General features: G+C 37.0%; 1 protein-coding gene across 3 annotated transcripts in view; it reads right to left on the bottom strand.

Moving 5' to 3' along the window:
- Positions 1-7,206: 7,206 nt before the first annotated feature.
- The window catches only part of LOC101855626 (sugar phosphate exchanger 3), a 37,489-nt gene continuing 22,715 nt past the window's right edge, over positions 7,207-21,980 (bottom strand). For 2 of the 3 annotated variants that reach the window (XM_005092209.3, XM_005092208.3), the window contains exons 9-17: positions 21,138-21,222; positions 20,128-20,247; positions 13,228-13,373; positions 12,430-12,571; positions 11,789-11,814; positions 11,104-11,179; positions 10,709-10,908; positions 9,423-9,488; positions 7,207-8,213 (exon numbers count right to left, since the gene is read on the bottom strand). In XM_005092209.3, coding sequence (XP_005092266.1) covers positions 8,097-8,213; positions 9,423-9,488; positions 10,709-10,908; positions 11,104-11,179; positions 11,789-11,814; positions 12,430-12,571; positions 13,228-13,373; positions 20,128-20,247; positions 21,138-21,222 — 978 coding nt within the window. In that variant the 3' untranslated portion in view covers positions 7,207-8,096. The remainder of the gene's footprint in view (positions 8,214-9,422; positions 9,489-10,708; positions 10,909-11,103; positions 11,180-11,788; positions 11,815-12,429; positions 12,572-13,227; positions 13,374-20,127; positions 20,248-21,137; positions 21,223-21,980) is intronic. The other variant, XM_005092210.3, reaches the window with a different exon arrangement.

The following is a 21,980-nucleotide window of genomic DNA, read 5'->3' as shown; positions in this document are numbered from 1 at the left end:
GAGAGAGAGAGAGAGAGAGAATATATATATAGAGAGAGGGAAGAGAGAGAGAGAGAGAGAGAGAGAGAGAGAGAGAGAGAGAGAGAGAGACTTTGAACCTGGATAGCAGAGGCAGTCAGAGAAGCAAGAAAACCAAGACGGTCAAACCCCGACACTGGCACTGAACCAACAGACCTCAAATGATCTGTTTGTTGAAAATTCTTCTTAAAAAGAATAGAATCTAGCGCTTGAACTGGAAGGCCATTGTCAAAAGCGAAACCATAGGGTTTAACACCTAATCATAACATGATTACACGTATTATGTTAGGGCAGATGAGCATCCAACTTCAAAGAAGGTAAAGGATCTGCTGTTTGCGGCGAGTTGTGGCGTTTGTCACGTGTGATCATTACAAGTACAAGTACAAGTTGCTTGCTATTATCAAAGAGTCTATGCTATTATTTCCTTCACGATACTCTCTCTATCATGCCGTCTACCGAAAGGTCTATAGCTTCTGATTTTTCGGATCCTACCCATGCGCCGTAGTTTACCCATGTCAGATCTATTATGGTAAGCGTTTTACGGCACTTGCAACACAAATAAGCCATATATAAATGCTGATAATTTGAGGTGTTACTGATCTGATGTAACATACAAAAAACAAAAACGAGACGACGCGTCCGGAAGCCTAACCCCTAGACTACCGACTCCACCACCGATGTGTTCTTGACACCGCTGGTTTTGGAAAAGTGCTCAAAATTCACCCCGCCCCCCCCTCCCCTTATCCTCTTGGATCAGTCTCATTTGGGACGGAAAAATTATTCAGAGGTCTTCTTGCTTCTTGAATAACTTTAGATTGTCCTCAGGGGTGTCAAACCCATACATGCACCATAGGAGTTGGAATTTGAGTAAAGAGAAGCACATAGACCTAATAACGGTCATACAGTGCAACAAAAAAGCAAGACAGGCAGACACAACAGAGGGGGAATAAAGATGTAGGACCTCTAGTGACGCCTCCAACTATCTTCTTATACCTTGGAGTAAAGAATAATAGGACGAGAAAGACACTCTCTTCAGTACCGTAACAACAGGTTTTTTCCGAATTTTTGTAAGCGTTTTGAGGACCTTGCAACACAAATAGATTATGAAAGTGCCCAAGATTAGAGTTGTTACTACTAGGGTAACAACATACGCTACAAAGAAAAAAAGGAAGAGGGATAAGGACGATGGATGTTTGAAAGGAAAGAAGCAGCACACCGCCCAAGAGCACCCACCAACCACCCACATATGGTATCAACCCTGAACACAATATTGGAGAAGAATCCGGTCCATATGTCTATAATATGTTTATTTGTCATGCATTTGTAATTTACCGAGAGAATAAAACAACCAATAGTTCAACTTTTTAAGATATAATTGTACCTCGTGCAAAGACAGGAATCAAATACCTACAGAGACATTGGCAATGTGTGAATAGTGCATGGCACAGGAAGGGAACAAGGTATCATGTGCAGAAATTTATTAAGGAAAAAAAAAGTGAACAAAACTGACAATAGGAAAACCCACAAAGAAATGATCTGTTCCGCATTTTTCAACTCTCTAAGACGCAAATGAAACGCGCACACACACAAGCAAATACACAAGCATACACAAAGGCACTCCCATACACAAGCATACAGCAAGTAAAATAGCGTCAGGTATAATATAATACATTACATATCATTCTGGTTTCTACATCTGCACCTCGCTGTCGCAATACCCGACTACACACATGTGGAGTAACTTCTACATCAGAATCTGCACCTTTCTGTAGTAATAAACTTACTACACAAATGTAGTATAGTAACTTCTACATCTGCACCAGCAATTAACTTACTACACTTTCTGTATCAATACCTGACTACACATGTATATGGAGTAACGTATACATCTGAACCTCTGTAACAATAAACTTACTACAAAAACGTATAGTAACTTCTACATCTGCACCTCTCCGTAAAAATACCCAACTACACAAAAGTAAACGTACAGTAACTTCTACAGCTTCTGCACCTCTATAGCAATATATCTACTACACATGCAGAGTAACTTCTACATCAGAATCTGCACCTCTCCTCTATAGCAATAAACTTACTACATAATTAATGTGGAGTTTCTTCCACATCAGAATCTGCCCCTCTCTGAAACAATACCTGACTACACACATTGAGTAACTTCTACACCTGCAGCTCTCTGTAGAAATAGATCTAAACCTATTACTACACATATGGAATAACTTCTACATCAGAATCTGCACCTCTCTGTAGCAATACCCGACTACACAAACGTATAGTAACTTCTACATCTGCACCTCTCTGTAGCAATACTCGACTACACAAACGTATAGTATTGATAGTAACTTCTACATCTGCACCTCTCTATAGTAATAAACCTATTACACAAATGTGGAGAAGATCGAACTTCCACATCAGAATCTGCACATCTCTGAAACAATACCTGACTGCACACATTGAGTAACTTCTACATCTGCACCTGTCTGTAGAAATAGATCTAAACCTACTACACAAATGTGGAGTAGCTTCTACTTCTACATCAGAATCTGCACCTCTCTGTAGCAATACCCGACTACACAAACGTATAATAACTTCTACATCTGCACCTCTCTGTAGCTATAAATCCACTACACATGTGGAGTAACTTGTGCATCAGAATCTACACCTCTCCGTAGAAAGTAGAAATAAACTTACAACAAAAATGTGGAGTAACGTCTACAACTGCACATCTCTGTAAAAATAACAGCGTAGTAACTTTTTATAACCTGATTAATCAGCTTTGCGATTAACTCATTGAAGACACACATTCTGGCCATTCGGGAACGCTTGAGGACGCAGTTTTTTGGGTGCTTTCAAAAAGAAGTATACAATGTAAAATAGCTTTGCTCTTCGTACAGGTTTTTAAATTGTTTTCTTTACCTATATTCTTAAAATAAGACACACAACGACATTCATATTCATACTATGTAAACATACAAATTTGTGTGCGGTATGATCGTTCGAGTGGGAAACAAAATGGCATTTGGTCTGCTGTCAGACATAATGTGCGTCACCTACGTCCCAAAAGAGTTAAATCTTGCCTACCTTCCTCAAAACATCTACTGTAATGTAATGTTTACCTACAAAACCTCCTATGCGAAAGAACTGAGTGCAATTCTTGATTCTGTCTTTCTGCTAGGAAAGTGTGCTATGCATCCCGAGTAAGCCCCAACAGGCAAAAATGAGGCTGGAATTAATAACATTAATTATTGCATTCATATAGTGCTCTATCCCATAAAAGTATAAGCTCTGAGCAGATAAAATCTAAAATATCATGCAACCCCAGTTCTGAACCTTTTTAACTATTTCTAATTTCTTTTTATATCCATCTATAGATCTATGAATAAAAGTAATTTCACACACACAAGCAAAGACAACATAGATCTCATCCCTATATGACACACACTCCAAGCTATTTTTCCACAAGCAATAACAATGCCCTAAATAAAATACTTCTTTGGTAGAAAAAGAGCACAAAATATGCCACACCATGAAACAACATATAGTTTTATTCTTTTGTTCTCAATCAGTCAAGCCACACCTAGAGAATGATAACAAACCAGAAAAAGAACGGTATAATCATGAACATTAATGAAAGACGAATCACTTAGAAAAGAATACTCTACTAAAGTTCTACTGTTTTCCTGCTTTACTTACAAAAAGGTGCCCACAATGTCAGGGCATATATTGATAACCAGAAAACTTTAATTTACCACCCACCCCCCTTTTGAAATCTTTGCATACTCTTTTAGTATAAATTTATAAATAAAAATTATTTATAACAATGAATACATGTTTTTAATCTGCACAATAATAAGCTTGTTAGAAATCAGTTCCACAAATATGCCCAATTACAACCAATACTTTCTCTAACAAAGGTTCTCTAGGAAAGACATACACAATTATACAGTACAGGTGAAGGGATAACAAAAATTTATACCGAATCAAATCTCTACCAGTCTTTTCAGCAATGACCGGTGGGGTAATTATTATATAAAAACATAATGTGATTCCCATGTGGAGAAGTCATAATATCAAGAGTCAGAGTCTTCTTTAATTGGGACTTTTTAAGTTTCCCACACGACCAGACAGGCAGGCTAGAAGCAAACCATCTCCTCAATGATCTAAATTGTGTTGACAGGGCTCCAAAACAAATTACAATCAACAAATCACACATCTGGGGCAAAGACAAAGGTAGAATTTGAAAACTTTAAGTTAATCAAGTAAATAATGATTACTGCTGCTCCTACTCCATTTTTACAAGTATTAATGTCCTCACATGCTTCCAGACCAAATGCAGCTATTAACTCTTTCAGTAGGAAAGGAATTCCACAATTTTACGCACCCAATTTGAGGCAGTGGAGGGGCTTACCTTAAAACTAATAAAATGGCCATAAATTCTGTCAAACTTCGAAGGATTTGTTTGTATGAGCACTCAGACTATACGTAATTGGACAAAGAATCACAATATGGATGAAAATAGCTAATAAATGTAGCGCAGGACCAGGTGTAGATCTTAGGGTTGACCAAATTGGTAACCCCGCTTCAGTGACGATTTGGAATCAAAAAGCTAATGAGGCCACTTACCACAAACAACAACACAAGTTACGACAAGCTGTTTTCAACTATTTAGTGGTCTTCCATGGTCCAATAAAATTCAACAAGGGAATGTGAAGATTCATTTATTTCACAATTTGCATTCAAATGGCTACAGTCAGATAGCATAAGTAACATGACCATCTATAGGCTCCAAGAGACACACAAGATTCAGAACAAATACTCAAGAATCTAAGATCAGAAATGTCCTTTCCTTCAAGTTCTGTAACTGCCTTCAAGGGAGTCACAAAGCTATATTCTCCAAACAATTAATATGGGGCAAAATTTCCCTTAAATTTCAGCACCTTTCCAGCTTTTAATGATTTTTACCTAAGCCTGATATGATGGAAAAGGACTTTTGAGTTTGAGTAAAGAGAAGCATATCAACACAATATGGGTCATAGAGGGCAGTGAAGACGGAAAGACAGATAGACAGAAACAACAGAGGGAAAGAAAAGAAGTAGGACCTATAAGCAATGTTTCTTTTTCTTGGGGGGGGTTTTCGTAGAGGTTTTACGGTGCTCGCAACCAGCACTGTTCTCCAGCCACTTGCATGGATGAGGTAGCAGCTGAGGCATAGACAATTTTAAAAAATAAAGATCACTTCTATAGCGCCCACTCCTTGGTGGCTCCAGGCGCTTCACAATAAATAAATAAGATTTAAATCAATTCTTCATAATTACTGGCTCATTCAACATACAATTCTTTCCAATACATATTATAAACTCACAATCGGAGAAAGAACACATACACAAAAAGAAAATCACTGTGGCTACTGATCACACTTGCTGTAGGAAAAAGAATTAAACTAGTTACAATGTCTTGAATAACAATGATCATGGGTAAGTGTGTTTTTTGAGTAACGGAGTGAAAAGGCCACAAAAGACATACCTGGTCAAAAGTTTAGTTCCATCAGAAAACTTAACCATTTCTTAATAACATATATTGAAGGGATTTCACAATATGTGTCACGATGCGGTGGAATCAAGCGCTCGTCAATTTTTGTGCATGTGGAGTTATTGGTATCATCTGAAAGCTGATTTATTTGCCTCGCTTTCAATGAAATAAATATCCACCTATCTTGAATAGAAGTAGAAGTCAAGATATTTGCGATTGAAGGAAGTGAGGTTGCCTGGTCTCAGTGGTGAAATTAGCGAGAAAACGGCCGCCAAAGTTTGGTAACTTTCAATAGCTATACAGTCCTTAAAAACAGAAAAATGACATACTTTGTGCCTTTAATCAATGTTTTTCAGTAAAATTCCCATGGCCATGTGTTTTTATATGAAAATAAAAGAGGTTGAGCACAAAAATAAAAAATTAAATAAAAATTTCCAAATTTTCGGGAAAACCACTGTTTCTACAATTTCTGTATTTTGACGAGCACCTGATTTCACAATGCTGCCTCACATATTTTAAGTCTAAAATTATTTTTTAAATAGTTTTTTTCTGCGACCTGCTGTACATAAGTTTAAAAATGTGCTAGAAATGGAGTTTTTCTCCAAACATACACCCTGTGTTACAAAATGTGGTATATCTTTAAAACTGCCTAGGATATTTGAAAAATTTCAAAACCAGCGTGTTCAGCACTGAATTTGCTCCAAGAATATGCCCTTATATTTCAATTTCCCAAATTTCCAACAACTGGGACCTTTCTCCAGGCACATACACATGGTATATAAAACATTCAGAAATTCACTATATACATCATTGTTGAAAGAATGATAATGAATGAGTTAGTTGGATCCAAACATGCAATCTCGTATCAAAATCTCGGATAGAATTATATTGCACATAACTGTTGTTCTATGCTTTGAGACATTTAAAAGAAAGACATGAGTACATGGAATGAGATTTTGACAACGTAGAAATAATATATTATTTCAAAGCACTGACTAATTCAGTACAGGTATGGTATATCATAGGTGTCTACTGTATTTTCATTTGTACCTCAGGTAAAACAAAGTCTTCACCAGATGTAGAGCATTACTACATAAGGGGGTTTTCTTGTTTCGCTAGCACAAAGAGTGACTTTTTGAGTGGGGTTCAAAAGTTGACACAGATTTCGATTGTAAACTCTCCATTTTCAAGTCCGCTCTGCTCAGCAATGAACAAAGTTCTTTAGTTTCTTTCAAGAAGCCACTGGCACTGTTTACGATACGTGTCGAGTCGTGAGCTTTATGGACTACATCTAAATGTCTGTTAAGTGCGAAAGGTTAATGTCTCAAAACTAGCCAGCTGACACTATACACCATCTATATGGTCAGGGGAAAAAAATGTTTTTATACACAATTGCATAGATCCTGTAGCTTGATTTCAGACAAGGAATGCTGCTGACTTCACAACAAAGATAACTATAAACAAGTTGAAACATTTTGTCAAGTTCCAATCGGGACATTTGCAATAGGAACACAACCTGGGACAGGATACTGGTCAATCAAAAGCTAAGATTTTAAGTCTCACAACCCCCCCCCCCCCCCCCCCCCCCAACCCCACCCAATAATTAAAAACATCTTTCCATATCTCACTTAATTCAATCTAGGAGTTAAACATATGTCTTCAGTATTACATACAGCAGCTCAATACTTTTAATTTCAAGATAAAACACAATTCTCGCTTCAAATCAGTGAAAAGTATAAAGCTATGACTATACAAAAACAACAGGTGAACAAGTAACAACCACAAAAACAAACCAAATTATAACCCCTAAAAATAATTTGCACTAAATCCAGTGTCTCTTAGTGTCATATTCTAAATATCAGTGACAGAAGAAAGACAGAAACTTATTAAGTAAGCTGACTTACAAAATTAACACAAGAGGTAAGGGGAGAAGACAAACAAAAGAAGGAAAAAATACATAGGAACTCAACGAAACATCGCAATATAAAATCACACACACTCACTTGCATGCACAGAAAGGCATACATATAATAAACCAATCACAGGGACCAGCAAAAGAGTATAATATATATATATATGTTACAACTCCAGTGTGACAGAAAAATCTCCCTTTAAATGTACAATATCAGTCATTGTGTGCATGTAAAATAGGGGTTGGCACTAGTCGATACTGGCCAATATCCAGTACTTTTTCAATTAAGAGAGCCCAATATCGATAAGTACTCAGAACCTATTACATTCATGAATTCTTAGAATCCCCCCAACTTCCAAGATGGAAACCGATAGCATGTCTTAGCATATTTATCAAGGACAATAGTTTTTCGGTCAGCAGCATTTTCAATGCTTTTTCATTTTAAAAAGTATCCCAAATACCAAAACTTGAGTATCGATTAGTATCGACTGGGTGACGAAAACACCTAGGTACTTACTTAGGGGGTCGTTCTTAACGAGTACTGTATTGAGTACTGGTATCGATTAGCGCCCACCACTAATGTAAAATGGAATCAGTTTCAAATTACGTCTCTTCTGCCAGTTCATTCTCCATCCTCATGTTGAAGAGACACAGAGCCCCTTGTCCGACGACAACAACACCGAAGACTCCTTAACTCTTTGATGAACAGCGGGAACAAGCAGCACATGGTCAAGAACATCTGGAAACATCGTACAAAGACCAGATAATTTACAGCAAATAAAGTTATAAATTATAATAAAGCAAACTTAAACATCTAACAGTGGCATTATCAACCACTGTGCCACTGTATATAATTGAAACAGGGTTCTAAACAGCGAATTCCGAAAATGCAGTTGTTTTTTACGGGGGTTCTGAATTCTGAGTGAAATCACACAACACATCCTGTAAATGACTTTCAGACGGATTAACCTATCAATAGCCACTACAACATTGCTGCAGCGACAATATATTACTTTATTACTGCAACCTCTACCACTACTACAAAAGCAACTGCTTGCGAGAAGACAAGGAGAATCAGTTGTGAACCATGTTTTAATTTGGAATAACAATTGCCCCATCAGAGCAGCTTTCAAAGGAATGAAGCTGTAAGCTATAAAAGGATTCTCTGACTTGGAATTCTGCAAAGTGGATATCTGGGACTGATATTCACTGACTTCCCTTATAATCTCAGATGTCATTTCTTTTTTTTCTTTCTCCAAACTGAAAATGCCACTTGCCTCAGAACTGACATCTTCTTTTTTTTTTTTTTGAGAAATGGAAAAAAAACTACACGCTGAAATGTTCACATGTAACTGACAACTGAAAATACCATAATGCCGCATATACTGTCAAAGTGATACATTAGGGGGTTAAAGTCATTTATCACTTTGATCCAAGGGAGAAGACTTTGTAAGTCTGTGTCACAACATTCTGAGTTCTTTATTTTTACAACTTGAACATTTGTTGGCCCATTTACCCTGTTCTTAGAGACACATGATAACACAATGTGTTATATTGTCGCCGCAGGCTTATAAATGGTTAACTCTGATTCTGTAGATTTTAAAGGAGAATTAAAAAGCAAGGCATGGTGGGTCAGTACAATGTTGACCAAAGTCTGAAAAGGTCATAACCGTAGTACAGTGACATTGCACAGACACAGTAATTATCACGCCACCTTTGAGTGTCAATGAGCTGAGCAAAATCATCATCACGGGCAAAACCAGACATTTTTACCTCAACTTTCTCACTCACAGACCTATAACCTGCAATCTGATTCAGCAGTGGTGGAGAGGGAAGACATGCTATTTGATGTCAGATTCATTCAATTTTTTTAAATCCAAAAAGGCAATCTGTCTGGGGGGGGGCAAAAAAAAAAAAATGCAAATGGAGCGATTTGACTTTGACTTACACAAATCATGAAGAGGTAGAAGACAGAGTGCCAACCAAGGCCAGTCTGCAGGTAAGGGACAGCAATCTGAAAAAGTCCACAAGTCATCTAGTTTAGTTTTACTAAGAGTTTTAGAGTACTTGCAACACAATTATTTAACCCATATAATATAAGTGCGGAAGGGTAGAGCTGTTACTAGAAAATGACCTACAAATAAAAGAAGGACACAAACCACACTCCAGAGCACCTGCCAACATCTGGCCTACAAGTCTTTTATGACAATCCTAGTATCACTACAGAATGAATGTCACTGCCGTTATACACTCTTTTTGAGAAATAAAACCAGGCTAAAAAACAGATACAATAAAGTACTAAAATCTCAAATGACAGTCACTATAGTAAGCTGAAAGTCATGCTATCACTATATTTTCAGACAATAAAAGACCGGAAGAAAGAAGACAAGATAAAGGCCCAATACCTAATAGAAAAAGCTGGCATCACAACAGCAAGCTGTGTGTTATTCTGTCATACATTAGATTTGGGCCAGGAAGATTTATATGTGTTGTGTATATATAGGTGATGAAATCACAAACTAGTCAAAATAGTCATGAAATAGGAGAAATCAACATTTTCCCACCCCTTGGGCAATTTCTATTTACAGTTTTTGTGGGAGGGGGCCCTAACACCTGTTATGTAGATTTAAAAACACATTTCTGGGAGGCTTTTAATAATTAAAAAAGCCTTGATTAAAGGAACAAAAAATGTAAATGTGCAGTTTCCAAAGACACTCAAGCTTCGATAAACTCTCGGACATTTTCTTGCTAATTTTAGCTCAACACCAGGTGAGCCCCACCTCCTTAAATCGCAAATGCCTTGACTTTTATTCAAGATGGATGGGTACATTTTTCTTTAAATCAAAAGCAAGACAAATGACCATGCTTTAAGATTATACCAATAACTCTACATGTCCAAAAATTTACAAGCACCTGATCCTACAGTGTAGTGACACCTATATAAATATATTTAAAAAATTAAAATAAAATAATAATATTAGATAGCATTTGTATAGCACAAATTCCCGCTCAACAGCAAGCTCTATGCACTATACAATCTATATTATTACCCCAGCAGATCTGATTAAATTCTGAAACAATCTCAACTTCCTGGGAAGGATACAACAGTGCAAGCTGCCATTTGTAAAAGTGCTTAAACACTAATATACTGACAAGACCTTTCGCTGTCTATGGCTGGGTATCCATTCACACCAGGGTGAATAGAAAACAATAAACTCAGCCTACATATCCCACCTGTCCTAAAGCTGCTCCAAAGCTCCCTGTGCCATCAATGACGCCCGTCACTGTTGCCAGGGCTTTGTCATCTCCCCTGAGAGCCTTCTGGCAACCCAGATCAGCCGACACGGCAGCGCTGATGAGGTTTGCAGCTCCGCCAATGAAAAAGCCTACGAGGGACATGAGGACTATATTGATAGTAACGTTGTTCGGGGAATCTGAAGAAAAAAGGATAAGAAATTCCTATCAGTAAGTCAGGGTATGTATTTCTCTAAAGTTGCATGTCATACTCACCTTCTGACTAAACGCCTGCTGATTATACTTACATTTATGCAAACAGATCTGATTGATACTTTCAAAAAATCAAAAGGAAAAACAAAAATAATCACAAAACAACGAATGATGATACTTACTTCCATACATGAATAACGATGGTATAGATAAGATGAGCATTGGAACAATAAGCACAGTCCTCTTGCCCAGTCGATCCTGCAAAACACAGAATAACAACTTTATAATCTCCCACTGTGTTAATCTACAATGTTTACAAAATATAAAAATCTCAAGTGCTCTCACATTTCACTGAATTTTCTACGAGAGTTGAAGTAATTTTCATTAGCCCTTCTCATCGCATGCATGTAGTATAAGAATAGAAATAATTCTCTGACTGTAAGAAGCTCCTGAGTACCAATTTATGATTAGATTTGTCATCAAATTTGTCTTGCATTCTCCCCCATTCCCACGTTTTAAACATAATGATGTTCAGTGTTCAATACTTCTCTTCTCATTTATTTATATACCTTTCAAACATTCAAACACATTCACAACCAAAGCTGCACATGAGAAGCCTGGAGTGAAGCCAAACTGCAAATGTCTTAGTAACAAGAGGTCCTCTCCTTTGAAAGCAAAGAAATGATAACGAATAACCTGTGCTAAAATACTGGTGGCCAAACCAATTTCAATTATCCCCTAGACAAATAATTAATTCTGCAGTTGTCAAATGTTGTTTGGTCATGACGTAAAAATTTCTACGTTTTTGTCCATTATAATGTTGAATCTATAAAAAGGAAACAGATACAACCTGACAACTTTACTTACAGAGATAAAGCCAATTAAAGTTCCTCCTGGAAAAGAAAAAAAAATTGAAATTAGAGCTCCTAGCATAAAAGGGAAAACTAAGGAACTAAAGGAAAAAAAAGGAAAACACATACAAAAAGAATGTGAATACTATGAGCATCTAAATAATTTGAGGTTCATGGAAACAAATCTCCATGTCAGATCTAATACAGTCATACTCAGAAAGCCATGCAATATCAATAATACATCAAAGAATACCTCACCTCACCTAGGTGGGAATGGGCACCCAGGTATAGGCAGTGAAATACCTTGTTAGTCTGTTAGTGTTTGAAAGTTTAATCAGCTGCTTGTACTGTATGCTTCCCAGGAAGCCAAGAAGTTATTTTAGTATTCTAGGGTCAGCTGAGGTAATAAATGTAGATTGTAAAGAGCATACAGCATGCTGTCCAGCGGGGTTTTGTGCTTAACGAAATCTATTTATTATTATTTAAGACAAATCCAAACTTCAAATATTTAAAGATATTTCAGCTTTCCTCTTTCCAGCGTACAATCAAAACTTTTGTACAGCGTCTTCTTGAATTTGTCAGCACATTCTCTTAGGCTCGTTCCATTTAATGAACTGATCGTAGTGACATCACAAGACATCAAAACTGTCCACTCACCTACAATGCCAGCCACATCATAAGCCGTAGAGAGCTGGTCTGCCTCACTCTCCTTCCACTTGAAGGCATTGTTCAGATAGAATGGCAACCAGAAGAAGAAAGAGTAGTTGACCAGCTTCAGAAAAGCATAGGCCAGAGCATACTGAAAAACAAATTAAAAAAACAAAAACAAATGTCAAAGTAAGCAAGGTACCCTTTCAACATTGTAAAATAATTACAAAAGCAGGATTTTACATCGATGATAAGGTTCTGAAATACAATTATATAATAACAAGAACAGAAAGCATTTGTACAGCGCAAATTCCCCCTCAACAGCAAGCTCTATGTGCTTTACACAATCTATAAGACAAGCTAAACCTACATCAATAACATTTGAAACATTTGGTGGATGGCTAAAGGATACCACCAGAAGGACCTACTTTTACACTCTTTCAGTCACTTCTGCCTATCAGTCTTGTTCTTTCCCAGTAATAAATGATCGATACTGTGTCTACGTACTACTATTTTCTCAAAATAAGCTAAACTAAGCCATTCAGGAGGAAGCCTGTCAGGGTCAACCTGGGCTGAGAAGAACACAACATTCCAGCAGAAAAACCGAGATACTGAATAAAAATTCGCTCCACGCGGGAATCGAATTCGAGTCTCTTGCATGCGACAGCAAAGCACCTTACTGCTATACAACAGACACTGATATCTTTTGCTGTTCACAAGCAGAGAGGCAAACAGAACATTAGTCGGAACAAAGAGAGAAAAATGAACAACAACAACAACAACAGCAACAAGACTGACAATACTCACAGGTATGACTCCAGGAAGCAGACAAGCCTTCAAGAAAGATAAGGATGCAGGTCGAGTGGTTTCAATGTTGTAGGTGACATCATCCGGGTCTACTGTAGCCCCTTCAGAGGTCGCTCCTTCGTCATGTGTGTCCGAAAGTAACGGTTCTACAGAAGCAGTGGGGTGGGAGCAGAAGGGGGTAAGGATTTGTGGATTTAAAAAAAAAAGAGTAAATATATAACACATAGCACAGGAAGCCTGCACCTCCCCTCGACATCCTAATGATACCAGAGGAAGGAAAAAGTAAAAGTTAAGTGATATAATATATTTCATAGAAAAGTGTTTTGAACTAGGTCCCTTTTGAAAATGAAAATCAGTGTAATCTGAAAACGAAAATATAAAGTAAAGAAGAGTGAACACATAAATCATGGGGCACATTTTGGGCTGTTTCGGGAGGAAGGGATGTAGAACCCGTATACAATGTCCCACTGAAAAAGGAATCATGACTAATTTTAACAGGAATCACAAAATGAAAACATTTAATACATCATACATACTAGAAAGAAAAAGCATACAAGACAAAGAGATGCCCGTACATAAAAATAAAAACAAAATATTCAAACAGTGAATTATAGATACAGAGAAATGTGACAGCACTTAAAGCAGAGAGACCTACTGTATACAGAGAACAATGGCCATATCAAAACAGATACACACACATAAAAGAAGAACAGACACATAAAATAATGATCTAAATAGGTACTGAAAAGAATAATTTCTTTTTCAAAAAAACCCCAAAGAGTCACATGAACAAATTGAAGCAAACACACAAAATAAAGAGACAAACTATGTTTCTGCTCAGTCAAATGAGCCTTCCGTCAGAGGGGAATAACAACTGCAAATATGTACTTCAACGTTTCCAAAAGTAGGGGAAAACACAAATATAATGTCTGCAATAGGAAACAGCATCTTTACACGATAATATGACAGCTTGATCATTACTGCAGATTAGTAGCCAAATACCAAGGCACAATGTGTGAAAAACATCATGGAAATAAGTAAGAGAACTATTTCAAACAGAAGGTCTTGCATCACTTCCATTACTAGATGCAAAAAGACAAGCCAATATGAAAAACAGTTAAGTCTTGCAACATATTGAAAGAAAATTCATGTATATAGACAACATTTATTCATCATACAAAGTCAGAAATGTGCCTTCATACTGTAAATTGCTGATAACATGATTGATAACATGATTTTTTTACAACAATTAAACTATAACCAAAACTCTTTTTTGGGCAAGTCAATTTCAAACTGCAATTATTTCTTGACCGTATATCAAAAAGTAAGGAATAAGCAAATTTGAACATGGACTCCGACCTACTGGTACCAAGGAAAAACTTTCAACCACAACAAACTAAAGCAAATGTGAAGCCTAGTCTTCTTGATCAGCGTCCTCTCAACAATTATTTGTTCTTCCAAAGTGTAGGATTATTGTGTCATAATGCAGTGAAATCAGGTGCTAGTCAATTTTGGGTCATATGGAGTTAATGGTACCATCTTAAAGCTTGTTTATTTGTCTTCCTTTGGATAAAAAGAAGAAATACCTATTTGCGATTGAAGGAGGTGTGGCAAGGTAAAAATCAGTGAGAAATTGGCAACAAAGGTTTGGCGACTTCCAAGCTTGAGTGCCCTTGGAAACTGCAAAGTTACATTTTTAGTGCCTTTCATCAACATTTTTCTGTATAAAACCCACAAAGAAATGTTTCAAAACTTAAAATTTGATAAAAATTGCCGGGGGGGGGGGGGGCAAAAATAAGGTCAGTATATTTTCATTATTTTGACGAGCATCTGGTTTTACCATGATGCCATACATATTAAACCTATCCTTTTCTACAGGTACACTTGATATCAATTATTCAATGAACATAAGACCCAGCTAACTGGAAAACTAAAGAATGTAGAAACTGAGTGGGGATTAAACACAAAATATGTCATGCTACGATAAAAAAAGCCTAATATGCCGAGAATTTGCTTGTCAACTTTGAGAAATAGACCAGAACACTGAACTGTGACTACTGATAACCCATCATTGATCAAAACACACAAATTTCCCAATTGCAAACAGCACTCAAAGATGCTGAACCCACAAATAGAGTGGAGCTCAAACAAAACAACCCAAAGAACATGAAGTCCAGAACCCAAAGTCATGACTTCAAACCAAAGTCTTCCGTTTTATGGTCCAGCAGGACACTGACTGAGCCAACGGTGCAAACCCACGACAAATTTTTCAGCACAACATTTAGCCACACAGTCAAGTAAACACAGGCAAAGCCCATGAATCATTTTGAGAAAATTCAGATAATGCCAACGATATGAAACTTTGATTTAAGGTTGTTGTAAACGTCCACTGTTTTTTCATCTTCCCTTCACCCAAAAGTGACATTCATTGGAAAGTTTGGAAGAGCAAAAATTAAATATACCAATTTGATACATGTTCCCTTTAAATATATACATATAAATTTCCATCTTGATATTTATTAGCAAGAAAGTAGGCAAAGATTACTGGAGAAAAGGTCAAATTCTCGAGTACTCAAATGACTCAAAAGATCAAAAATCAGGGAAATACTTCTCACACTGCAAAATTTCACACAGATGTGTTTGAAATCCTCAATGTGACACTCTGACTCTAGCCAAAAAGTAACAATTTAGTCACCATATATTAACCTTTTTTTAGTTTTCTTATACAATAGATGAAATTTTTAAATAAATGGGGCCAATATCCGCATTGCGTTCCTATACTTTCACCAACTAGATCTACTGAGATCTAGTTTTTAGTGTTATTAAGAGTTTAACAGCACTTGCAACATAATAAGGTCATATAAGTGCCAAAGATAAAAGGTGTTACAAGAAAGTAAGAAACACAAAAAAAGGAGGAAAGATAAAGATGTTCGATGTTTGATAGGAAAGAAGAAGCAAACTGCACCAGAGCATCTGGCAACCATCCACACCAGCTTCTCATGAAACAAACATTTCTACTAAAACAAAGCCTTTGTCAACGATATAGATTTCTTAATAATCTGGGGAAAATGAATATATGGGTACTTGAAGGAAGAAAAAAAAAGACAAAAAACTGGGAGGGAGAGCTGGACACATGGTCAACAGATGAAAAGTGCAAGAGAGATTTAAAAGCCACTCAGGGAAACAGAGAGTTGAAATCAAAGGGAGAAATTTTTCTGGTCTAAAATCCTCATGAAAATGTTCATTCAACAATACAATGCCCACCTCCAACAATTCTTCTACCACTGAATCCATGTCTTTCCTCATATGAGGATCAGTATATTAAATCTCCAAAAGTCAAACATCAACACAAGAACAAAAGTTCCACTCAAAGCCATGATAATATAGTGTACACAATACCTGTAAGTTGTCTTTTTCTAAATCTGCCTCCCATTTCACTTTAAATAACTGAACGAAGGTTCACCCAAGAATTTGTCTTTTTTTTTTTACCTCGTTAGGAAGAAAATAAATTTAAGCAGAGCTAAATCTCTAGTAAAATTTCATTCACCTATATTACATGGACATTCCTAAATTGCTTGTTTTGTTTTTTTTAGAGGAACAAAAATTACCATTAGTCAACTCAACAAAATCTCAAACTCAAACAGACCACACCTTAATCAAGTAGGCATCTCTAGATCTTTTCATAACCCTCGACATACAACACATCACTACCTTAGAATCACAAAGTTCTATCTAACATTTTCGGCTGTTTATAGATACTAGGACCTTGAGGTCTGAAACCAAGTGTTCTATTTGCTCTACCAAAATTTTAAGATTATTCGACGTCATTATCAAGATATTCAAAGAATTGCATTAGAAAACGCTAGACATGTTGTGAAACTCAACAATTTTGACATTAACTTTCTCAAAACTAGGTACTGAGCATATAGAACTTTGTACTTCCGAGGTATCGACATGGTGCTGTTTCTATGCCAGGATGCTGAGCATGGTGAACAGCCTGCAGCTCTAAAACAGCAAGTTTCTCGCCAACACAGGACCATACACTCTACGGTGTACAGCATGAATTTGAAGATATAGACCTACAGTATTCTTCAATAAAAGCAAGACCGAAACCAAAAAAACCTAACAAATTAGGATTCTTCAATTCGAAAAGCATGCAAATATTTTTAACTCTTTTATGAGAAGGTTGATATATTGTGAAAAATGAAGGAGAAAAACACAGCACTCTTTTGCTCTTTGAGGGCATTCACAGTGAAAACAACAGACATGGGGTCAGGGGACTCTAGTGGTCTAGAGGTATGCTGTTCGCCTCTTATTCAATAGGTCCTGGTATCAAAACCTGAGAGTGAAGGAATTTTTTTTTCTTTCTAAAATATTCTCCTTTCACCTTTCCTGTACTCTAATCATGTTCTGTCACCTGCTTCCCCCCCCCCCCTCTTCTGGGCTCCCGACTCTTTTTGCTGCCTTTATACTGTTTCTCTTTGGCTCCTTTTTATTGCAGTCTTTCAGTCACACCTAGCCTTCTCAGATAACGGCAGAAAAATCTCAAAGATATGTGCAAGTTGAACACATTAAAGATCCCTTGGTGGTCCTAAAGTCGATAAGAGTAGGCTTCGGCTGCCACCTGGGAAAAATTCAAAATTAATTCCTACTAAACCAAAAATGCTCAATGTGTCCCGCGTACTCATATGACCTTAGGCAGTTCCGAGCGCCATAAAACACCAACAAAAACAAACAAACAAACAAAAAAAAAAAGCAATAGACATGGGGCCATCCACGTCTGGAGACAAAAATGGACAATGAACACACTGATGTCTTTGATCAGTTAGATGAGTTAATAAAACTTCTGGTAAAGGTGATAGCAATATCGATGACCAACATTATTATGAAGAACAATTTGTCCTCTATTTTGCACTGAGGCTCCATTATGACTTGACAAGCGGATGTCAGGAATGGGCTAAAAGGGCAGCCAGTTTTGCACCAACATACCACAGTGTAATCATTAAGATGGTTTTTAATTTTAGTAAGAGTATCATGACACCTGCAAAACAAATAGTTATATAAGTGCCGAATATTAAAGATTTTACCTGAGAATAACATACAAATAAAAGAAAGAGGAGAGATAATGGCTATAGATTAACGTTTGATAAGAAAGAAGGAGAAAACCACACCAGTGGTACCTCTTTCTCTTTCTCACACACATACACACACACACAAACACACTCTCTACAAGGGAACGACTATGAAGACTAAAGGCTCAATCTGAGTGGATCCGAGCGTTTCTCGGACGAGATTTCCCATCCGAAAATGGTTCCAAGTCGGAACGAGACCACGCGCTGAGTGGCTTCATTCTCTACCGTTTATCCCCCTCGGTAAGAATTTTGGAGCAATATTTTTAGCTTATGTCATCTACTTGACAGTAGCTAGTAGGTCAGGGTTGGGGCATGCTTGTATGCTAGGCTAGCCAAGATGTAAATCTAGATGATCAAAACAGCGTCTGAGAGTCTTACTTCTTTTGTTATGGACACAATAGCTTTGATATTCCTATATTGGATGTGAAGAAGAAAGCAGAATTGCAGACCCTACTGATTTCAAATCTGTAGTCAAAATTTAAATTTTAGAAAAAAACGGCTTTCTAAAATCCCTCCCGCCTGGAGATTTTGTCGAATCACGGATCAAATCTAAACACTGCACTTAGTTGGTCCCCTGAAAGGACGACACATCGGAAAATTGTGGAAACGAATCGCACGCACTTCGTGCGCTCTAGTTATTTTAATAGTGAATCAATAAAAGTAGTTCCACGGACGATAAACACTCGGATCTACTCGGATTGAGCGTTAAGGAGAAAGGAACTACTGCCTTGAGGGTTTTTTTTACTGTGCCAAATGAACAAAAGATGTGAATCGCACACACACACACACCTGTGCATAAAACAAACATCATATGGTGTTGGACTGTGATACTCAGGGCAGGGAAGCTACTACCTGCTCTTTTACTGTTCTCAGGGGTCTGTATGACTGTCAGTTCAATTATCCCCGAGTTTTGGCTTATCGTGTAAATATCTGCTTTGTGTCCCAACTCACGGCCTGAACAAGAGAGGTAACAATCCATCGAATATTTTTTCAATGCACGAACTGGTTTTCCTTAACCCTTTTGGCCCAAATACAAATACATAATATGGTCGCTTTTAAGGACAAGCGGGATAACCCAGATTTCGGGGGTTTCCAGAAATCTTGAGCTACACCAAAAGTTGGCATTGTCCTACCTATAGGAGAAGTTTGGTGTCATTGGTGTGAATATTTGTTTGGTTATAGAGAAAATTCTCCTTGTCTTTTAAAAAAACTGAACAAGGGTCCCAAAACTTTACCTTCACTTATCTCAAAACAGCATTTTTCAGGATAGCCCCCTTGTGCTTAAAAGCGACCATATACACTCATAATCTGACAAAGAACCCAAAAACAAAAAGACAGTCATAGTGGCTACTGATCACGTTGCTGTTGGAAGAAGAATCAAACTAGTTAGTAAAATAACACCACCAATTTGTCACGGGTGCATGCATTTCAAAAACAGTCAGGCTAAAGCAAGGTAAAGCGAGCAACAAATCGTTACCTCCAAAGTCTCTTCTTGCCCACAGCTTTGAAAAATATACACATCACTCTCAAATTATAGCATAAATTCTGTTAATTACAAAACAAAACAGCAGCAAAATCAACACCATCAAAGCGTCAACCAAAAACTAAATGACAACACTGATCAACTTCCAGCTCACACAAGGTGCTTTTCTGACGAATCAGGCAAACTCAGTTAGTTTGACAACCCGCATGCAGGAAAAAGTGCGTAAAAAACGAGAAGCCTTTTTGCAGCGAACGGTCAAATTCTGGACGATCTGAGAAAAGTTACCCTGATCATAGAGTCGGTTGTAATGGTATGTACCTCGGTCGATCTGCTCCTCTGAGTTGACACTGGTGCTGCCAGCTCTTTGGTTCTCTCTGTTCTCATCATCTTCCACTGATTCCAGGCCTGTAAAAAAAAAAAAAAGAACGAAAGAAAGAAAGAAAGAAAGAAAGAAAGAAAGAAAGAAAGAAAGAAAGAAAGAAAGAAAGAAAGAAAGAAGGGGGAAAAAAAGAAAGATAGAATGAAAAAAATGTTTAGACAACGGACGATTTGGCAATATGGAACAAAATGTTTCCAACTTGAAAATGGCAACCCTTCAAGTGTACTGATGGTACCATGACAAAGGACTCTTTTTCCTTCTGCATCAAATATTTTGCTGCGTTTCTGAAAAAAATATATTTCCAAGATGTCATCACTACTGCATGCATCAAATATTGCACTGCAATTCTGAGAAAAGAATATTTCCTATGTACCATTGCTACAAAATCATCTCTTCGCTTTGTTGTAAGTAAAAGCAAGCATATTTTCAGGTTCTTGTGGTTCACACTTCTCTAACAACTATTTTTGTTTGTTACAGATATCACAAGTGTTGACAAACTGTCAAATCAATGACTGCATGAGACCTTCTAGAGGATAAAACAGTTCAATATTGCCATCCCCCTAGTCTAAACAACTATAGAAATTGAGAAGAAAGGGGAACAATATGCTTATTGAGTTTTAAAAAATTGCAAAACAGGCATGGTTTTTAGAGGGAAAAAAAATTCCATTTTTATAGAGGTCACTAAATTAAGCATCCATGTATGTTAACTTCCCATTCATTCTTCTGTCAATTAAAGTATTCTAAAGTGATAGGCTTTGAAAGAAGAGAATAAATATGAAAAAAAGAGGTATTTAATGTTGAAACAATAAGCAGTTCCACTTTCACCTCAACGCAACTTCAACCTACGAATCAAAAGACCTTCTTCAAAAAAAGTTTGGAATAAATATCATTTCAAGTTAGGGTTATTTTTACTCACCAACTTCTTGGGGAGATGGAATAAGTCCAAAAAATATCATGAAAGAGGCTGCGAATAAAACTGTACTTGTCATCAGGAAAGCATACTGTGAAAAACAAAAAATAAAATTATACAACAAGAACGCATAAATCTACATAATGTTGACTCCATAAGTTATGTATTCCAAGTTTGAAAAGCTTAATGGAATAGAACTTTTGCACACCAGCTTTACTGACAGTGACTGAAACAGTGTCTATGACGAAAGGGTAATATTTTCACATTTCATGCAAAAGACAAGATTTTCATTCCATGAGAAAAAGACATTTTACTGCATACCTCAGGGCTCCCCTTTTCAGACCAACTTAAGAGGTTCCTTCACCCTTTGGCTTTCTGTCTTAAGGGGTATTTAAACCCTGGTTTTAGAAACTTAAAGGGTAAAAGTCAATTATCTCCTAATTTTATAGTAAGAATTTTTGCATGTAAACGTTGAACCCACATGCACATTCACACACAGAGTGACCATTACTATATTTGAATGCTAACGATTTTTTTTATTAACTTAAGGTTTCATTGTAACAGCAAATAATATTGACTACAATTAGCGTTGAGTCCATTTGGAGGGGGGAAGGGTGGTGGTGGTTGGGCCAATCAAAAATAAAATAAAGTTGACAAACCAAAAGGGGTCAATTCCGACTGTATTAATACACAAAGAAAATCAGACAGGTCTGCAAATCTATGAAATCTAAAAGTCAGGATCTCAGTGGGTTAAAAAAAATCGGGATCATAGACAAATCACTAAGGTTACTGCCAAACTGACTTTTAAAAAAGTCCTGGGACGTGTGTGTGTGTGTGTGTGTGTGTGTG

The sequence above is a fragment of the Aplysia californica genome, unplaced genomic scaffold (genome assembly GCF_000002075.1).
Source record: "Aplysia californica isolate F4 #8 unplaced genomic scaffold, AplCal3.0 scaffold00042, whole genome shotgun sequence".
Classification (NCBI taxonomy): Eukaryota; Metazoa; Mollusca; class Gastropoda; order Aplysiida; family Aplysiidae; genus Aplysia; species Aplysia californica.
This window is presented reverse-complemented; position numbering and strand designations above follow the sequence as displayed.